A 17,190-nucleotide genomic window follows, 5' to 3' on the forward strand; every position below is an offset into this window, starting at 1 on the left:
CTGCTGCATTCCTGTGGCTTTTTCTGAGTGGCAAGATGTAATGAGTGCTATGCCACTGGGATCAGTGGTGGGGCCTCAACCTTTTACAATTTATATCAATTATATGGACGAGGGCATTTACAGATTACATGAAGACAGCAATGTAAATTGTGATAAAATACAAAAATAGGCTGTAAAGGGATGTAGCTAAATGGTTAGACATGGATCTGGAATATATGGGAAATTTTGAAATTTGTTTTGGGTAGGGAAATAAACTTTATGTAATTTACAGATTTAGAAAGATCTGGGTGCTAAAATGCATGGTTCATAGAAGGATGATATTCAGGTACAGCAAGTAACAAAATATCATTTATTGCTAAAGGACTAAATAATAAAAATTATAGAGATTATGCTTCAGTTATGTATGGCATTAGTGATATTACATTTAGATTACTGTGTACAGTATTGGTCTCCACTTTTAAAGAAGTACATTAATGCACAAGAAGCATTTCAGAGAAAATGTATTAGCTTGGTATACGGATTGGGCAGTTTACGGGAAATGGTTGGACTGGCTGGGCTTGCATCTGCTGGGGTTGAGGAAGAATAAGATCCTTAAGGGTCTTGACAGGGTGGATGTAGACACAATGTTTCATGCGAGTATATATTAAAACTAAAGGGCTCTTTTAAAAAATAAATTTGCCCATTTAAGACAGAGAAGATGTTTTTAATTTCTCTGAGGGGGTACATGCCTTGGAACTCTTCCTCAGAGCGTAGTAGAAGAAGAATATATTCAAATAAAATTTAAAGCAAGGGTAGTTATTTACTTGATAAACAAGGTTGAGGTTCCAAGCAGACTGACCAAATTTTATTGAACAGCAAAGCAGGCTTGAGGGGCCAAAGGGTCTAGTCCTGATCCTAATTTGTAAACTGAGTGTGGATTATTGCAATGATTAATTCTACTGCCAATGTAGAGATGTAGCCGAGATGTGAAGTCTAATTGATCACACCAGGAATTATACTGTTCCAACTCAGCATCAGAGACCAGAGTTCTGATTGGATGAATGCCCTCCTTCTTTATCATGGTAAATTGGTACATTGGCAATGCTCACAGTTTTAGGTTATTTTAATAGTGAGTGGAACAATATGGCAAGTGTAAATAATGTGTACAGTTTTGCTCCTATAACAAATACATTGGTCCTTGGAAAGGTTGCATCTAGAGTGTTGTAGGAAGGAACTGCAGATGCTGGTTTACACCGATGATAGACGCAAACTGCTGAAGTAACTCAGCAGAACAGGAAGCATCTCTCGAGAGGAGGAATGGATGACATTTTGGAAGGTCGAGACCCTTCTTCAGACTGTAAGAGTATTTTGTAGAGGTTTGGTTTCCTTATCCAAGGATAGATACAACTGTGATAAAGTGCATCAAATGTTTCCAGATTGATTATTGGGTGATGTGTTGTTGGATGAGGAGAGATTATGTAGGCTGGGCATGTATTTTCTTGAGTGTCTATGACAAAATATGATCTTATTAAAAGGTAGAAAATTTGATACATGCAATATGTGTGGAGAACCAAGGCCCACAGAGTTAACGTGAGAGGTCAACCATTCATGATAGAGGTGAGAAGAAATGTTTAATCCAGAGAGTAATGAATCTTTGTGGTTCTGCACCTAGAGCTGTTGTCCCTATCTAACTGTATTCAGATTGACAGATTTTGGACAAGAAATAAATCAATTGATATGGCGTTAGTACAGAAAAATAGCATTGAAGTAAAAGATCACCTATGACAGTGGAGTAAATACAACAGGCCAAATGGTTGACTGCTCGTTCCATTGCTTGTGTTATGTTTAGTTTTCTTTACCCCAACCTCTTGTTTCTCTGACTTCTAAAAACATTTTGCCTCTCAATATCTGCAGCTACTCAGCGAAGTCCCTGGCGTCAAGGATGCAATCTACCACCCCATCCCATTCCATCCAGCTGAGCCAGCCATGTGCCAAGAGCTCAGACAGAATAATCCTGAGTAACCACCATCTTCTCCAGTATTCAGGTGAATTCTCTGGGAACACATGCACCATTTGTCTTGTCTAACCAGCTGCCATCCTAGATGTTACCAATTCCTTTACTGTATGCAGACACTTAAGCTATGTGGTATCCATCTTTTGGACAATGTGGAATTGGGTGCATCTGCTTTGATTCCAGAACAAAACTTGCAGAGATATTTACATATATATATATGGGATAACGGATTCATTGTCATAAATATAAGATAGTCACTAACAAAAATCAATACAGGAACAGCTGATAGGATTACAATCAATTTAAGCAGAAGCTTGTGCGCATTATGGAGAAAAGAAGAGGAGGACAGTCAATGACTTAAGGGGAGGTAGGAAGCAGTAAAGCATGTGTAATGTCAACACTACGATACACTGATTGCACCTAATGGTCTGTTTGCTAACCTAGGCAAACAAGTCATCAGTCACCTGTTCTATATATTTTTGGACTCCTGACCATGAGATCCTGAAAATGTCTTCAGCAGAGCCCTAGAAAGATACAGGACAAAGAAATTTAGGGCAATGGTGACTGACAGCTTTGGATAACATAATATTTTGCACCAACAGTCTGCCATCAACCATTTGCAACACCCCATAGTATCCAGAGACAAACTTCCAGGAAGATTATCCTCTGATCTAGATCTTGCATAAGCTTCCATAAACTAGAGTACAGTCGAACACCCCTCTACTTCATTGCAGATATTGGACTTTGTCTCTGGAACCATTGCACAATAATGCTGAGAATTATATTCTGCACTGTGTATCTTTCCCATCTTTCCCTTCGTACTTCAGTTTGCCTTGATTGCATTTATGTAACGTATTATGTGATTTGATTGGACAGCATGCAAAAAAGCTTTTCACTGTACTTCGGTACACATGACATTGAAACCTGAACCTAAATAAGATATGTTAAAATAAGATAAAATAAGAAAGGTTCAAATTACACAAAAATTGTGCCATTGATGGTAAGTTACAGAATGAAACCGATCAGTTGCTAAGATCAGCAGACCAATGGCAAATGGAATTGAATCCAGAAAAGTACAAGAGAGGACTAAAAAGGCCAAGAAATACATAATGACTGGAAAGGTCCTCAGGAGTATTCAGAAACAGAGAGACTTCAATGTAAAAGGACAGGTATATATGGTGATGAAGAAGGCCTCCATGCAGTACAGTGATCAAAACTGCATGCAATACTCCAAATGTGGCCTAACTAAAGTCTTTAACAGCTGCAACGTGACCTTTATACTCAGTGCCCTGACCAATAAAGGCATGAATGCTATATAATATCTTTACCATTCTATCTACTTGTGTTGGCATCTTCAGGGAGCTATAGTCCCACCCCAAGATCCCTTGAACATCAATGGTCTGAACAGTAGATAGGCACATTCTTGGAGATCTACAGAACATGCTTCGTAAGAAGTTCCAATATCTGACAGAACAAATAGCTGTTAGTCCAGATATAGGTATTGGTATTAGTTTATTATTGTCACGTGTACCAAGATGCAATGAAAAGCTTACTATTGAGTCAAATAATACTATACACGAGTACAATCATGCCATACACAACAAATACAATGCATGTAAAGAGAAAAATATTAGAGTGCAGAATATAGTCTAATAGTGCTATAACATTACAGTTACACAGAACGCACAGATTAAAAAAGGGAAAGGCCGCAATTATGTAGTTTGGAAGATTGACTACAAGATGGAGTTAATGGAGGGAGGCCAGGGGGGCTGGTTTGTGAGATGGACTGGGCAAAACAATATGTGGTTTGGAAAGAAACTTGGAGGTGGTGGTGTTCCCTCCTCATCTTAAATGGTAGAGGCTGTAGTTTTGGCCACATGAAATTGGATTAATCACAAAAGATCGATTGTAAAAGCTAGGATTTTCTCCTTACTGCACAGAAAGCCGAGAAGAAAGTTGACAAGAATTGTTTAACACTTTTTGATAAGAGGAGTAAATAGAGGGGAACAGTTTTCAGCAGATGGTTAGATTAGACAACATACATTTAGAGATGTCTGGGACAAACTGCATGCAGGAGAAACATGCACAATGTGCTGAATTATTAATGATCTGCCTGAGAGTGAAGGAGATGCAGTTTTAGAGTGATTAAATGTTAATGGAGGAAAAACTGCAAAGTTATGGGCAAGGGTTGGGAATGGGAGTAACTGGATTGCTCTTTGAGAGAACCAAAACAAATAATTCTAGAATTCTAAGTATACCCAGCCTCTAAAGGACATATTTCCAGCACTTGTCAGGCAAGTTTTATTTAAACAAGATATGTAAGAATTTACTGTGGCATTAAAACCTATTATTGAGAATGTCCCTCCCCTCAACACTGTGCAATCCAAAAAACCTCCAGCCCAGCTCACTTAACACACTTCCTCCTTTGATTCCATGAAATACTCCAGCGGTCTCTATTGTGCCCCACCCCTTTATTTGTGTTCTGAAAAGCCACTTTGAGAGACAAGGCGTTTCCCACAATAACTGAATCTTAAACATAAGACCTCTTTGTTCCCAGACTTGCACATCCATCAGATTAGTTTGAATGAGAACAGATGGTTATCATGACTAAACATTTCTGGCTTTCCCATCAGGTGATACTTGGCACAGGGAAACTGCAGAGAGAAAACTTCTCAGGTGAGACTCGATCTTTAATTGATGCATTAAAAGAGATCCGGCTGCATTTTTTCTAGCAAAGATGAATCATAATTTATATCCCAGGAATGAATAAACAACACATCACTCATTAAGTTTCAGAACCCAAATTTAGATAGACTTTAAGCACAATACCTGTAGTAGTTATTGACACTCTCAAGTGATGGAATATTGAAAGTATCTGTGGTGAGAAAGAAGAAGACTGCATCATGGTGGGTATTTATAAGCCAGCCTTAACATAATAAAACGTCCATGGGTTCTCAGAGTCTAATAAGACAAACTGTGATACCATGATGCATTAAAAAAAAAAGCAAACATTTGATCAGAAGGGTATACTCTAATGAGTGTCTTAAAATAAAGAGATACTGATGGAGAAAGTTATTGGATTCAGAGCTGAGAAAGCTGAAGACATTACTGCCCATAATGGTATAAACATATTGGGGTTGCACAAAGGAACAAGAGACATTGAGAGAGAAGCTGTGAAGCAAATACATAGATAGGGAGATGTGATGCCATGAAGTAACTTGAAAACCAAATAATTTTAAAATTGCAACTCCCCTGTTCTGATTCAAGACCATGTCCTGAAATTAGCCTGTAATGTACCTTTCCCACGTTAATGCTTACTTCTTTATTTGAATCGTACATTCTAGGAAGGAAGCATTGGGCCAGAATTCAGTTAGCTGCCAGCTTTGTGCTTCTCATCAATTTGACACAGATTCACCCAGCAATCTGGACTGGGGAAGAGCTGGCTGAATCACTCACATCAACAGGGCCCTTGTGGGCTTATCTTGTGTTGAGGGTGGTGAGCATTAGAATAAGCCCTGACCAAAAAAATATTGGGAAAAACTTTGACACCAGTTAGGCCAGCCCCGTGGCTCAGCTGGGACTGTCACTGATGAGAACTACTGGCAATATCTCACAGGATTCTAACATTCTAAGATTAGACCAAAACATTTCATCATATTTAAACAATTTATAAATCTACATTAATTCATACCAAAATTTCTCACAGCCATCCTAGAAATTGAAATTAATAGTGTAGCACTCCCTATGCTAAGTCTAAACCGGGCAGGTGGTTTACGTGTGTTCTCTACCTAAACAATGCTAGAACACCACAACTAGGATGGCTACTAGGCCTTAGGATGTGCGGGGCCCAATTGGGAACAATTTTGGTGAGCCCCAGGTTCCCAGCCAAGGTCTGTAGAATCATAGAAATATAAATAAAGTCTATTATAGACCAATTTGATTACAGGAGCAAAAGGAAAAAGAAAAATCCTACTCCAAGATTTTTTGAAAAATCTTTTTACTTGGGTAAGAGGAGAAAATTGTTTCAGGTTGATGCAGGCCTTTTGCTTATTTGCGATGCAAGGCATCTCATCCTTCCTCTGTTCTTGGACCAACCTCTCCTGGTTATTTATCAGCAACCTGCCTCGTGGCTCTAATTGTCTCACTGCTCTACCTGAAGCTGAAGGTTATTTCCTTAGAAACTTATTTGGAAATTCAAAGAATAGCAAGGGTTTATGCCAGTCTTCCGTTCTGGCCTCATGGTAACACTCTTACCTGTAGGTTGTGCATTAAAAATTCTGAGACCTGAACACTTTATACAACAGTTTTGATGAAGGATTGTGCTGTCAGTATTGCCATCAGTCAGAATAGTACATAGCACTGAAAGTCTGCTTGCTCTTTAAATTGACCATAAGACACCATTGTAAGTCTTGAAATATGGAAAAAAAAATTTGCCTTAAATTCTTCAACAAAGCTACTGAAAAGACAGATCATCTGGCGACTTTGCTGCAGGCAAACGAGAGTCACAGAGCCATACAGCACACAAATAGGCCCCGCGGCTCACTGTGCCAATGAGTAAATGAACATTCATACTAATGAATATTAGTCTCCCTGCATTCCCATCAACTCCCCACTGATTATATGCCACACCCACACACTCGGTGCAATTAACTGTGGCTAACAATTAACCTATGAACCCAATCATCTTTGGGATGTAGGGGGAAATTAGAGCATCTGGAGGAAACCCAAATGGTCACAGGAAGAGTGTACAAACTCCACGTAGTCACAACCTGGGGTCTGGATTGAACACCAATTGTTGGCACTGTGAGAAATCAGTGGCTGCACCACTGTTCCTCTTGCCAATTATGTTTTATGTTTATTAGTTGGTGGGCGGCGCGACTCTGGTCAGCAGCGGCCTCTGCAGTCTGTCCGCGTTTTATTATTTTTTGTCTGTGTTTTTATGTAGTTTTTGTTATTTTTTGTTGGGGTGTGGGTGTGGGGGGGGCGGGGGTGGGGTGGGAGAACTTTTTAAATCTCTCCCTGCACGGGAGACCCGACCTTTTCTCGTCGGGTTTCCGTTGTCGTTGGGGACGCAACGAGGAGCGGCCTCCAACAGGAAGAGACTGGGGACTCTGGTGGTACGACTCACCGTCGCCGTCGCGGGGCTGGCCGAGTCCGGAGCGGGTGGAACGGTGGAGGAGCGCTGCTGTTGCCCGACCGGAGAGTCGGAGGCTCCAACGGCAGGTCTGTGGACGGCGGCACACCGGGAGCCCGCGGCTCCCTGGAGGGAGACCGCTTTTCAGGGCTCTCGCAACGGCGACTTCTCCCGCCCGAGTTGCGGGGTCGAAGAGCTCCTGGAGCGGGGCCTACATCACTGCCCCGCGCGGCTTGGAATGGCCGCGGGACTCTGCGAGCGCACACCGGGGGCTCTAACACCAAGACCCGGTGCGCGACCTCGCACCACCCGGCGTGGCTTTAATGGCCGCGGGACAATCGCCATCGCCAGCCGGGGGCTTTGACTTTGACTCTGACATCGGGGGGGGGGGGGGGGGGTGCAGTGTAGAGATAAGTTTATTTGGCCTTCCATCACAGCGATGTGATGGATGTTTATGTAAATTATGTTGTGTCTTGGGTCTATGTGTTTGTAATGTATGGCTGCAGAAACGGCATTTCGTTTGGACCTCAAGGGGTCCAAATGACAATTAAATGTATCTTGTATCTTGTAGTTACAAAATGTTTACACTGCAGAAAGTGCATTTTGGCTGTAAAACTCTTTAGGGGGTCTAAAGGTTAAGGCCATCTGCAAATATTATTTATTGAAGCAATATCATGAGTCAATTACAAGACTGCTATATTAGAATTGATGAGATAGCAGAACTAAACCAAGATGATTGGCATACCATGATTTCCTTTGATATCAATCCACTTGGTCTTTTCCAAAACTCTGGATTTCTTCAGGATTGTCTGATAGGTTTGCCACTCAATCTCATATTGACGAGATCCAATCCTATTCCTTTCTTTGGCGTCCGTTAGATCCCCTGTAAAAAGCAATGTGACGTGAAAGTGAAATCAAGGCTTTCAGAACAGACCAATAATTCAGTTTGGCAATAGACATGTCCCTCTCAACCCCCATGCTCTTCCTGTCTATTAGCTTCAACAGCCCTTGAGAATCTGGAAGACATAAGGAGGTTTATGTGAAGAAGATATTAGGGGACTTCAATTGGATACAGAGTAAAACTGGATTAACATAAATGGGTGCTGCAGGACCAGTTTCCATACTGTATGACTATGACTCAGATCCTTGGCAGGGTGGATTTGGAATTTTCTCTTGTTTGAGAATCTATAATCGGGGATCACAATATAAAAATAAAAGGTCACCCATTTAACTCGGAGAATGAAGTAAAAAAAAAAAAATTTAGATTATGAATCTTTGGGACTTATTTCCTCAAAGCACAGTGCAAACAATGTCTTTGAATATTTTCTATCTGCTTTCCAAGTGATTTCATTAATGGCTAACCAGTATAAGCTAAACCTTACTGTACAGTCTAAAATAAAATCTTCAGTTAACCTAAGATGTCATGAATCAAACATATGCAGGAAGCTTGTACACCATCTATTTTGTTAAACATGACTTGTATGCTAATATTTTGTCTGAACATTGATTTTGTCTTTTCATTATCACATACACAAACTTAACTTAACCTGAACTCTCACTGCATTGGTCCTAATCATTTGCATTATTGTACTATTATTTCACATTTGGGGCATCTGCAGAGATTATTCAACCCAAATGATAAGTGTTTATATCAAAATATCCTCATACCTCCACATATAGCCTGCTATTCTGTTTTCCCTCATCTCTTTATCCGACTCTTAAATGCCAATACATTATTAGATTTAAATATTCCTCACAGCAGTGAGTTCACTTTAAGAACATGTATTGTGGATGAACCTTTACTCCCACTCCACATTCACATTCTATTACCAGATACCTTGATTCTCGTTATTATCAATCAACCCCAATTTTGAATATATTCAAGAACAGAGCATCCACCGAATCCTTGGGCATTGAGAGTGCTAAAGCTTTGGAGAGAGTACAGATATTCTTCACATTTCAACCCAAAGTGGCAACACATCATGAGATTGTGTCTGGTTCCAACCCTGCAGTATGAGAATCAATCTCTTAGCCTCAGCACCATCCAGGCCTTGATGCTTGATTCAACACTCCTTCGTCAGGAAGGAGAATCAGGGGAGTTGGTGGGCATGTGAGAGAGAATGGGTTTAAGCGGAATAGGTGGGGGGGAAATAGGATTAAAGGAAAAGTCAGAATACAGGTAACATAGACACAATGGGCCGAACAGTTTTGTGTCACAAGGAAATGAAAAACAAAACATGAAAATCCTCTCTAACCCTCATCCCTCTGTGAAAGATACTCTTTAAACCTGAGGTCAAGTTTTTGGTTATTTTCCCTCCTGTATCCATGTAGTTCAGTGTCAAACTTTGTTTGATAATGTTGGAGGGAATTGTGTGTTTGACCTGTACCCTGAACCTGCTTCCATGTTGCCCTCTTAATTCCAGCTCAGATCAGGACAGAGAATATCTCGTAGAACTGTGGTGAGTTTCTCAAACAAATCTGTTTGTTCCAGACCTTAATAGTGTACACTGGGGAACACTATGAGAGAACCCAAAGTGTTTTAATGATTCAGGCCTTTCATAACCTTTGACACAATGGTTACATGCGGATTTCATGCAATTTGATTTTTGTCCATCTTACTCAGAGTCCCCCTCCGCTGTGCAGGACATGAGGATTTTTCCCATCGATGAAAAATAAAAGAATTATTAGTGTTTAAAAAATGTTGAGATTCTCTCTCCTGAATATTGAAATTGGTGGAGAGGTGGAATATTGTGTTGTGTAATATATATATATATATATGTAGAATAAGTGGGACCCATTGGGTCCCAGCATCACATGGGAGGGATGGTCCCCCAACGCAATATTCCACCTCTCCACCAATTCTAATATTGTGGGCTGAAGGGACTGGTTTCCAGAGGGCTAGTATGGATATTGTGGGACGAACGGATTCTTGGGCTGGCGTCTCAGTCACTCAAGCCTGTTGTGTTGGCAGCTCACTCACGGCTAGTGGGCTGGCAGTTGACTTGCGGCAATTCCTTGAAATTCCATTTCAAGCAGGGTGCAAGGCCACCAAATTCAAGTGCAGTTTCATACCATTTCACGCAAGGCCACTAAAAAAAGCGAGTCGTGACCTCTCCCTACTCCATCTTGCAGAGACTGAGCCACACCCACACTTCTGGGGTTTATAGTCCCTCCCACCAGTAAGGGGCGTGGCCTTCATGGTGTGATTGACAGGAGAGAGAATCTCAACATTTTTTAAACACTAATAACACTTTTATTTTTCATCGATGGGAAAAATCCTCGGCACCTGGTGAGCGGAGGGGGACTCCAAGTAAGATGGCCAATAATCACAGCAGTACGAGGCAGCAATTTTTCTAAAATCAATATCAAGCGCAAACAGGAAGTGCTAACACAGCTTTAGCACTTCCAAACCAATGGCAACACAGCTTTCGCAGTTCCAAACCAATAGCAACACAGCTTTAGCATTTCCAAACCAAAGGCAACACAGCTTTAGCATTTCCAAACCAAATTTTAAAACCACATTAAGGGCACTGACAGGCCAGTAAAACCACTCACAGTTTAGTAGACATGTGTTCAGTGTTATTCACAGCTCAGACTGAGAGACGTGACCCTCTCGCTTCCCCATCTTGCAGAGACTGACTGAGGCACTCAAGACTTCTCGGTTTTATAGCCCCTCCAGAAGGGGCATGGCCTTCAGGAGAGGAATCTCAACATTTTTTAAACACTAATAACTCTTTTATTTTTAATCGATGGGAAAATTGCTATCCTGCACAGCGGAGGGGGACTCTGAGTAAGATGGCCAAAAATCACAGCCGTAAGTGGCAGCGTTTTTTCTAAATCAATATACAGAACAACAGGAAGTGGTCAAGATCAGACTTTTAGTAATATAGAAGATAGACACACGCACACACACACACACACACACACACACACACACACACACACACACACACACACACACACACACACACACACACACACACACACACACACACACACACACACACACACACACACACACACACAATTTCCCTCCTGGGATTAATAAAGTTCTATCCTATAGTTGGTGGAGAAGCTGAAGCTGTTGGTGGAGAAGCTGAAGCTGTTGGTGGAAAAGCTGAAGCTGTCGGGGGAAAAGCTGAAGCAGTCGGTGGAAAAGCTGAAGCAGTTGAAGGTGGACACTGACACTTGCAACTGGGTCCTTAACTATTTGACACAACGGCAGCAGACAGTCAGGGTGGGCAGTCGGACATCAAGAACCATCGCTATGAGCACTGGCTCACCCCAAGGCTGTGTCCTAAGCCCCCTGCTGTTCAGTCTGCTTACTCATGACTGTACTGCCAGACTCAGCAATAATTATATCAATAAGTTCGCTGATGACACAACTGTGGTGGGTCTCATCAGTGACAACAATGAGTCGGCGTACAGGATGGAGGTGGAGCTGCTTACGGAGTGGTGCACATCTCACAATCTCACCCTCAATGTGGAAAAGACTAAGGAAATGGTGATCGATTTCAGGAGGGCTGGAAAACAACATCACACTCCGCTGCATATTGATGGAGCTGCTGTGGAGAGGGTCAGCAGTGTGAAGTTCTTGGGACTTCACCTGGCGGATGACCTGACCTCTACGACCAACACCACAGCAGTGATCAAATGAGCTCAGCAGCGGCTCCACCCTCTCCGAAGACTAAGAAAAGCAGGTCTCCCTACTGTTCATCTAAGGACCTTCTACAGGGGCACCATCGAGAGTATATTGACCTACGGCATCACTTCCTGGTTTGGGAGCTGCAAGGCTTATGAGCAAAACCAACTTAACAGGATAGTGAAGACAGCCAGCAGGATCATTGGTGCCCCACTCCCTTTCCTGTTGGAGATCTATCAGAAGCGGAGCATCAGCAGAGCCATCTCCATTATCAAGGACCCCTATCATCCATCACACCACATCTTCTCCATTCTGCCATCTGGGAAGAGGTACAGGAGCATCAGCTGCAAAACCAGCAGGATGCTACACAGCTTCTTCCCACAGGCAATAAGACTGGTTAACGGACTGTGTCCCCTCCCCATATATCATACACCAACACATCTAACCTCGCCCATACTTTGACATCTAGGCACCTGTCAAAGCAAAGCCACTGTTCGGTCTGAATGTCTGTTTTTATTTCAATTTTTAGGCCTATTTTAGATATGGTAATTTTAATTTTTAAAGCTATATGTATTTATTCCGTTTTTATTAACCGCACTGATGGGAACTGATTGAGAAACAATTTTTTTTCGTTTCATCTGTGTACTCAGTTAAAATGACATTAAAGTAAATACTGAATACTGAATGCTGAATCATGTGTGTAGGAAGGAACTGCAGATGCTGGTTTAAACTGAAGATAGACACAAAAAGCTGGAGTAACTCAACAGGTCAGACAGAATCTCTGGACAAAAGGAAAAGATTACGTTTTGGGTTGGGCCTGAAAAAGGTTCCTGCACGTTTTTGGAATGTGGAAGGAAACAAGAGCACCCGGAGAAAACCGATGCGATCAAAGGGAAAAGGAGCAAACTCCATACAGACAGCACCCATATTCAGGATCAATTCCGGGTCTCTGGTAACTTTATGGTCAATGTACTGCCCCATAGTCTTGAACTGAATTAAAACATACCGTAGCTGTAATGGGGGACATAGTGTCACATAGAGATTTAAGGCTGAACATGGATAGGTTCTTTTTTTTTAGTAACTAAAGTTATCAACGTATAATTTTTTTGTGTGTTGGAAAATAAAATATAGTGGCACAGCTGGTGGACTTGCTGCCTCACACGCCAGGGATCTGTGTTCGATCCTGTCCTCGGGCACGGTCTGTGTTGAATTTGCACATTCTCCCTGCAAGCGTGTGGGTTTCCTCCCGCACACCAAAGACGCATTGGCTTTGTAGGTTAACTTAACTCTGTAAAATTGCCCCTAATGTGTAGGGAGTGGGTGAGGAAAGTGGGATAACAGACCTTGTGTGAATGGGAAGACAAAAATTCTGGAGAAACTCAGCGGGTGACGCAGCATCTATGGAGCGAAGGAAATAGGCAAAGTTTTGGGTCGAGACCCTTCTTCAGACTGATGTGAGGATGTGGGGTGGAGGCGGGAAGAAGAAAGGAAGATGCAGAAACAGTGGGCTGAGGAAGAGCTGGGAAGTGGAGGAGAAAGCAGGAACTACCTGAAATTGGAGAAGTCAATTCTGCCCAAGCAAAATATGAGGTGCTGCTTCTCAAATTTACGGTGGGCCTCACTCTGGCCATTGAGGAGGCCCAGGACAGAAAGGTCGGATTCGGAATGGGGAGTTGAAGTGCTGAGCCACCGGAAGATCAGGTTGGTTATTGCGAACCGAGCGGCGGTCTTGGGCAAAGCGATCGCCAAGCCTACGCTTGGTCTCACCGATGTAGAGCAGTTGACACCTAGAGCAGCGGATGCAATAGCTGAGGTAGCAGGAGGTGCAGGTGAACCTCTGCCGCTCCTGGAAAGACTGCTTGGGTCCTTGAATGGAGTCAAGGGGGGAGGTAAAGCGACAAGTGTAGCATTTCCTGCAGTTGCATGGGAAAGTGCCTGGAGAGGGGGTGGTTTGGGTGGGAAGGGACGAATTGACCAGGGAGTTAAGAAGGGAGCGGTCTCTGGGAAAGCCGACAGGGGAGGAGATGGGAAGATGTGGCCAGTGGTGGGATCCCGTTGGTAGACAAAGCTGGAGAAAATCAACGGGTGATGCAGCATCTATGGAGTGAAGGAATAGGCGACGTTTCGGGTCGAGACCCTTCTTTACTCACTTATCTCACGTACCATCCACTGCCTACCCATTGGAGGCAATTTACAGAAATCAATTAACTTACAAACCACATAACTATTGGGAAGTGGGAAGTGGGAGGAAACTAGAGTACCCAGAGGAAACCCAAGCAGTCACAGGGAGAACATGCAAACTCCACACAGACAGCACCCAAGATCTGGATCGAACCCGGGTCTGTGAGACGGGAGCTGTGTCACTGTGGCGGCCTTGACACATATGTGTCATTGACACAAATAGTAACAGAAATTGAGGACTCTCTTCCCCTAATATTTGTGAATGCTGGCCACCAATTAACATTTTCAAGACAGAGATAATTACTCGATTTTTGTTCGCTACAGGCATATTGACAAATGCTGGTAATTATCTGGTCAAATGGTCAATTATCTGGTAAAAAATGCTGGTAAACTGGACTTTGTGCCTTCCCCCACAGTGGTTTCCACTGTGGGGGGATGTTTTGGTGTTGAATTTCTTCTTGAATGCTATGTTGTATTTTTATTAGTGTGCTGCAAGGACATCTGAATTTCCCCTGAATAAGGGGATTAATAAAGTCTAATCTAATCTAATCTAATCTAATTAGAGATGTAGATTCACTTTAATCTTTTTGAATGGTAAAACAGGTTTGAGTTGAGTGACTTAATCATGTTCTTATGGAATTAAAAAGGAATGCTCATTGGTTTTATGATTTTTCTACCCATCTTTAAAACTTAATCTAGCCAATGTGTTCATCTATGACAAATAAATCTATCACTAAGAAGCAACATTTTAAGTAATCGAAAATATAAATATGTGAAACGAGGTGTCATTTTTTACCCAAAGACAAATGTTTCCATAGGAGACCTTTAAAGTCAATGCTGTATTGTAACAAAGAAATAATTTGACAAGCTTCTTAAGAATAGAAAAAAAGGGAGGGATAAAATGAGAAGCTGAGCAAGTTGCTTAAGTCATTCGCTTCAAACCTCAATGTTCCAAAGTCAGGATTAATGTCAACTCCACAACCAGGTGAATTTACAATGCCCCTAATGCACTTTTGTTTTTCTTGTAGTTCTGTTGAGAACCATTTATGCAGAAAGTCACACTTTATATGGAACATTTATAAATAATGGAACACAATTTAAACTTACAATCACAATGCAATCCAAAACCATGGAGGATGCATCTGCACCATTCTATTTAAGATCCAAGTTGGGGAAAAAGCTGTTACTGAACAACTAAACTGTTGGAAATTAGTTGGAAAATGATGGAGCTTTATTTTTAAGGGAGAAAGAGGATCTCCAATATTTTGATTTAAACATTGCTCAAAGATGTTTGCCCATGAATAATAATTTTGTCAAATGAACTACATTAAAAAAAAAAGAAAAATACCCTCCGCATTATGAAAAAATCTCAAAATCAGCAATATAGATTACAATCAACAGAATATGATAAATAATATGTTCCACTGATCACATTGGATTGAACATTCAGGTTTTAAATATTGGATAAACTACAGGCTGACTGATGACTAAACTATTTTTATATTGAGTATCATGACCTACCTGTGACAAAAACGATTTCTGGCTTAATAACATCAATGGTCTCTGTGCAAAACTTCTGAAAGTCAGGGGCTCTTTGGGGATCTACAAACCTACTGATGTGGATGTCAGACACCTGAGGAGTAAAAACATTTCTTACGAAAAGAGCAAATGCTTTAAAATAAAATGTTAAATATTACATTCTCAAAACCTCACTTTTTTCCATCACTTGATTCAAAATACAACAGAACACTAACTATTGTGACAAAATATCCCGATGCTCAGAATGCGTAATTTGATTCCGATTTAATGCCCAGGGTTCATCGGCCATGTGAACTTGACCTGAGCTATTCTTCCACGTCGCTCAGAAACACAGAAGCAGCAAGCAAAATACTTCACGATTAGGCATAGGAAAATATACAATCAAACAAACTAAATAAGTTCAATGATTAAAATAAATTGATAGTGGTTTTTTTTAAATAATGAAGAATAATTTTGCTTTAGTCATATTTTAATCTACATCTGTTGGAATGTCCCAAAGTTTAGTGGTGAAATCCTGTTGAAACTGTGTACTGTTTTACAGTGTATCGATGTAGCAGCGTATACCCTTTTTCAAGAAACACAATACGACACCAACAAAAAAAAGAGAAATCACCCCAATTTATTAATTGCATTGGTCCAGCAATGGAAGTGAAAACGCAGTGGGTGGATGAGGCGGTGTGTTTAAAAGGCCAGGGGCTCCGTTTTAATGACGGTTCATTAGCTGGAAGGGCTCGTCCGTTACACTAATGTTGCGCAATCGACCCGGAGACCTCTGTTGACAGCCGGAGGCACGGAGACGGTTGGGGGTCGCGCGGACGGAGCGCGCGCTGCGGGCACGGGTGGGGGGGGTCGCGCGGACGGAGCGCGCGCTGCGGGCACGGGTGGGGGGGGTCGCGCTACCTGCAGGAACCAGAAGACGTTGTCCATGCTCCCGCCCGGGTAGGGAGGCTGCGCTCCCCGCGGGTGCCCACCGGCACCGCCGTAACTCCGTTGCTGCACCGTGTAGTTATCCAGCACATAAGCCGTGAGGCAGGCCAGGAAGAGGCCGGCGGCGATCAGCACGCTGAACAGTTGGAGCATCCTTGTAACCAGCGCGGCATCGGAGCCCGAGTGCGGCAACCTCGGCAACGCCGCTGACACCTGACCGCCCCGCATCCGGCCGCCTACAGCCCGCCCTCTAGTGAGTGCTCATCCTGCGGCCTATGCGGCGTTGGCCTTCTCCTTTCAGCAGCCCAGCCTTTGCCGAGAAGCACCTGGTGGTCTGCTCAATAACGAGAGGCCTGAGGTGTCCGGGCTGGGCAACGGCGGGGGTCTGACGGATGGGTGGCTTTGGGTTGAGGTGAAGAGGAATCCTCCTGCAACCTGCTTAGTCTCTTAAACTAAATCAGGAACTGTACCTTCCGTCAATCCTAATTCTTGGGCTTGCTGCGTTTAAAAGTAAACGATTAGACACGAGGAACTGCAGTTGCTGGTTTACACAAAAAGGCACAAAATGCTGGAGCAACTCAGTGGGTCGGCAACTCCGGAGAACATGGATAGGTTACGTCTGAAGAAGGACCCCGACGCGAAACGTCATATTGTTCTCCAGAGAAGCCTGACCCTCTCCAGCAATCCAGCACTTTGCGGTTTTTTTTAATTCTTGAGTGGCATAAGAGGAATAGGGTTATCAATAAGGCTTTCGAGCATTAAATCAGAGCATTA

General features: G+C 42.5%; 1 protein-coding gene across 1 annotated transcript in view; it reads right to left on the reverse strand.

Annotated features, from left to right (window-relative positions):
* tmem62 (transmembrane protein 62) overlaps nt 1-16,926 on the reverse strand; it is a 59,380-nt gene extending 42,454 nt beyond the window's left edge. Inside the window, exons 1-4 of the mRNA XM_055640890.1 lie at nt 16,390-16,926; nt 15,472-15,583; nt 7,873-8,010; nt 4,823-4,868 (exon numbers count right to left, since the gene is read on the reverse strand). Coding sequence (XP_055496865.1) covers nt 4,823-4,868; nt 7,873-8,010; nt 15,472-15,583; nt 16,390-16,644 — 551 coding nt within the window. The 5' untranslated portion in view covers nt 16,645-16,926. The remainder of the gene's footprint in view (nt 1-4,822; nt 4,869-7,872; nt 8,011-15,471; nt 15,584-16,389) is intronic.
* Nucleotides 16,927-17,190: the final 264 nt, after the last annotated feature.

This window comes from Leucoraja erinacea, chromosome 9 (genome assembly GCF_028641065.1).
Source record: "Leucoraja erinacea ecotype New England chromosome 9, Leri_hhj_1, whole genome shotgun sequence".
NCBI lineage: Eukaryota > Metazoa > Chordata > Chondrichthyes > Rajiformes > Rajidae > Leucoraja > Leucoraja erinaceus.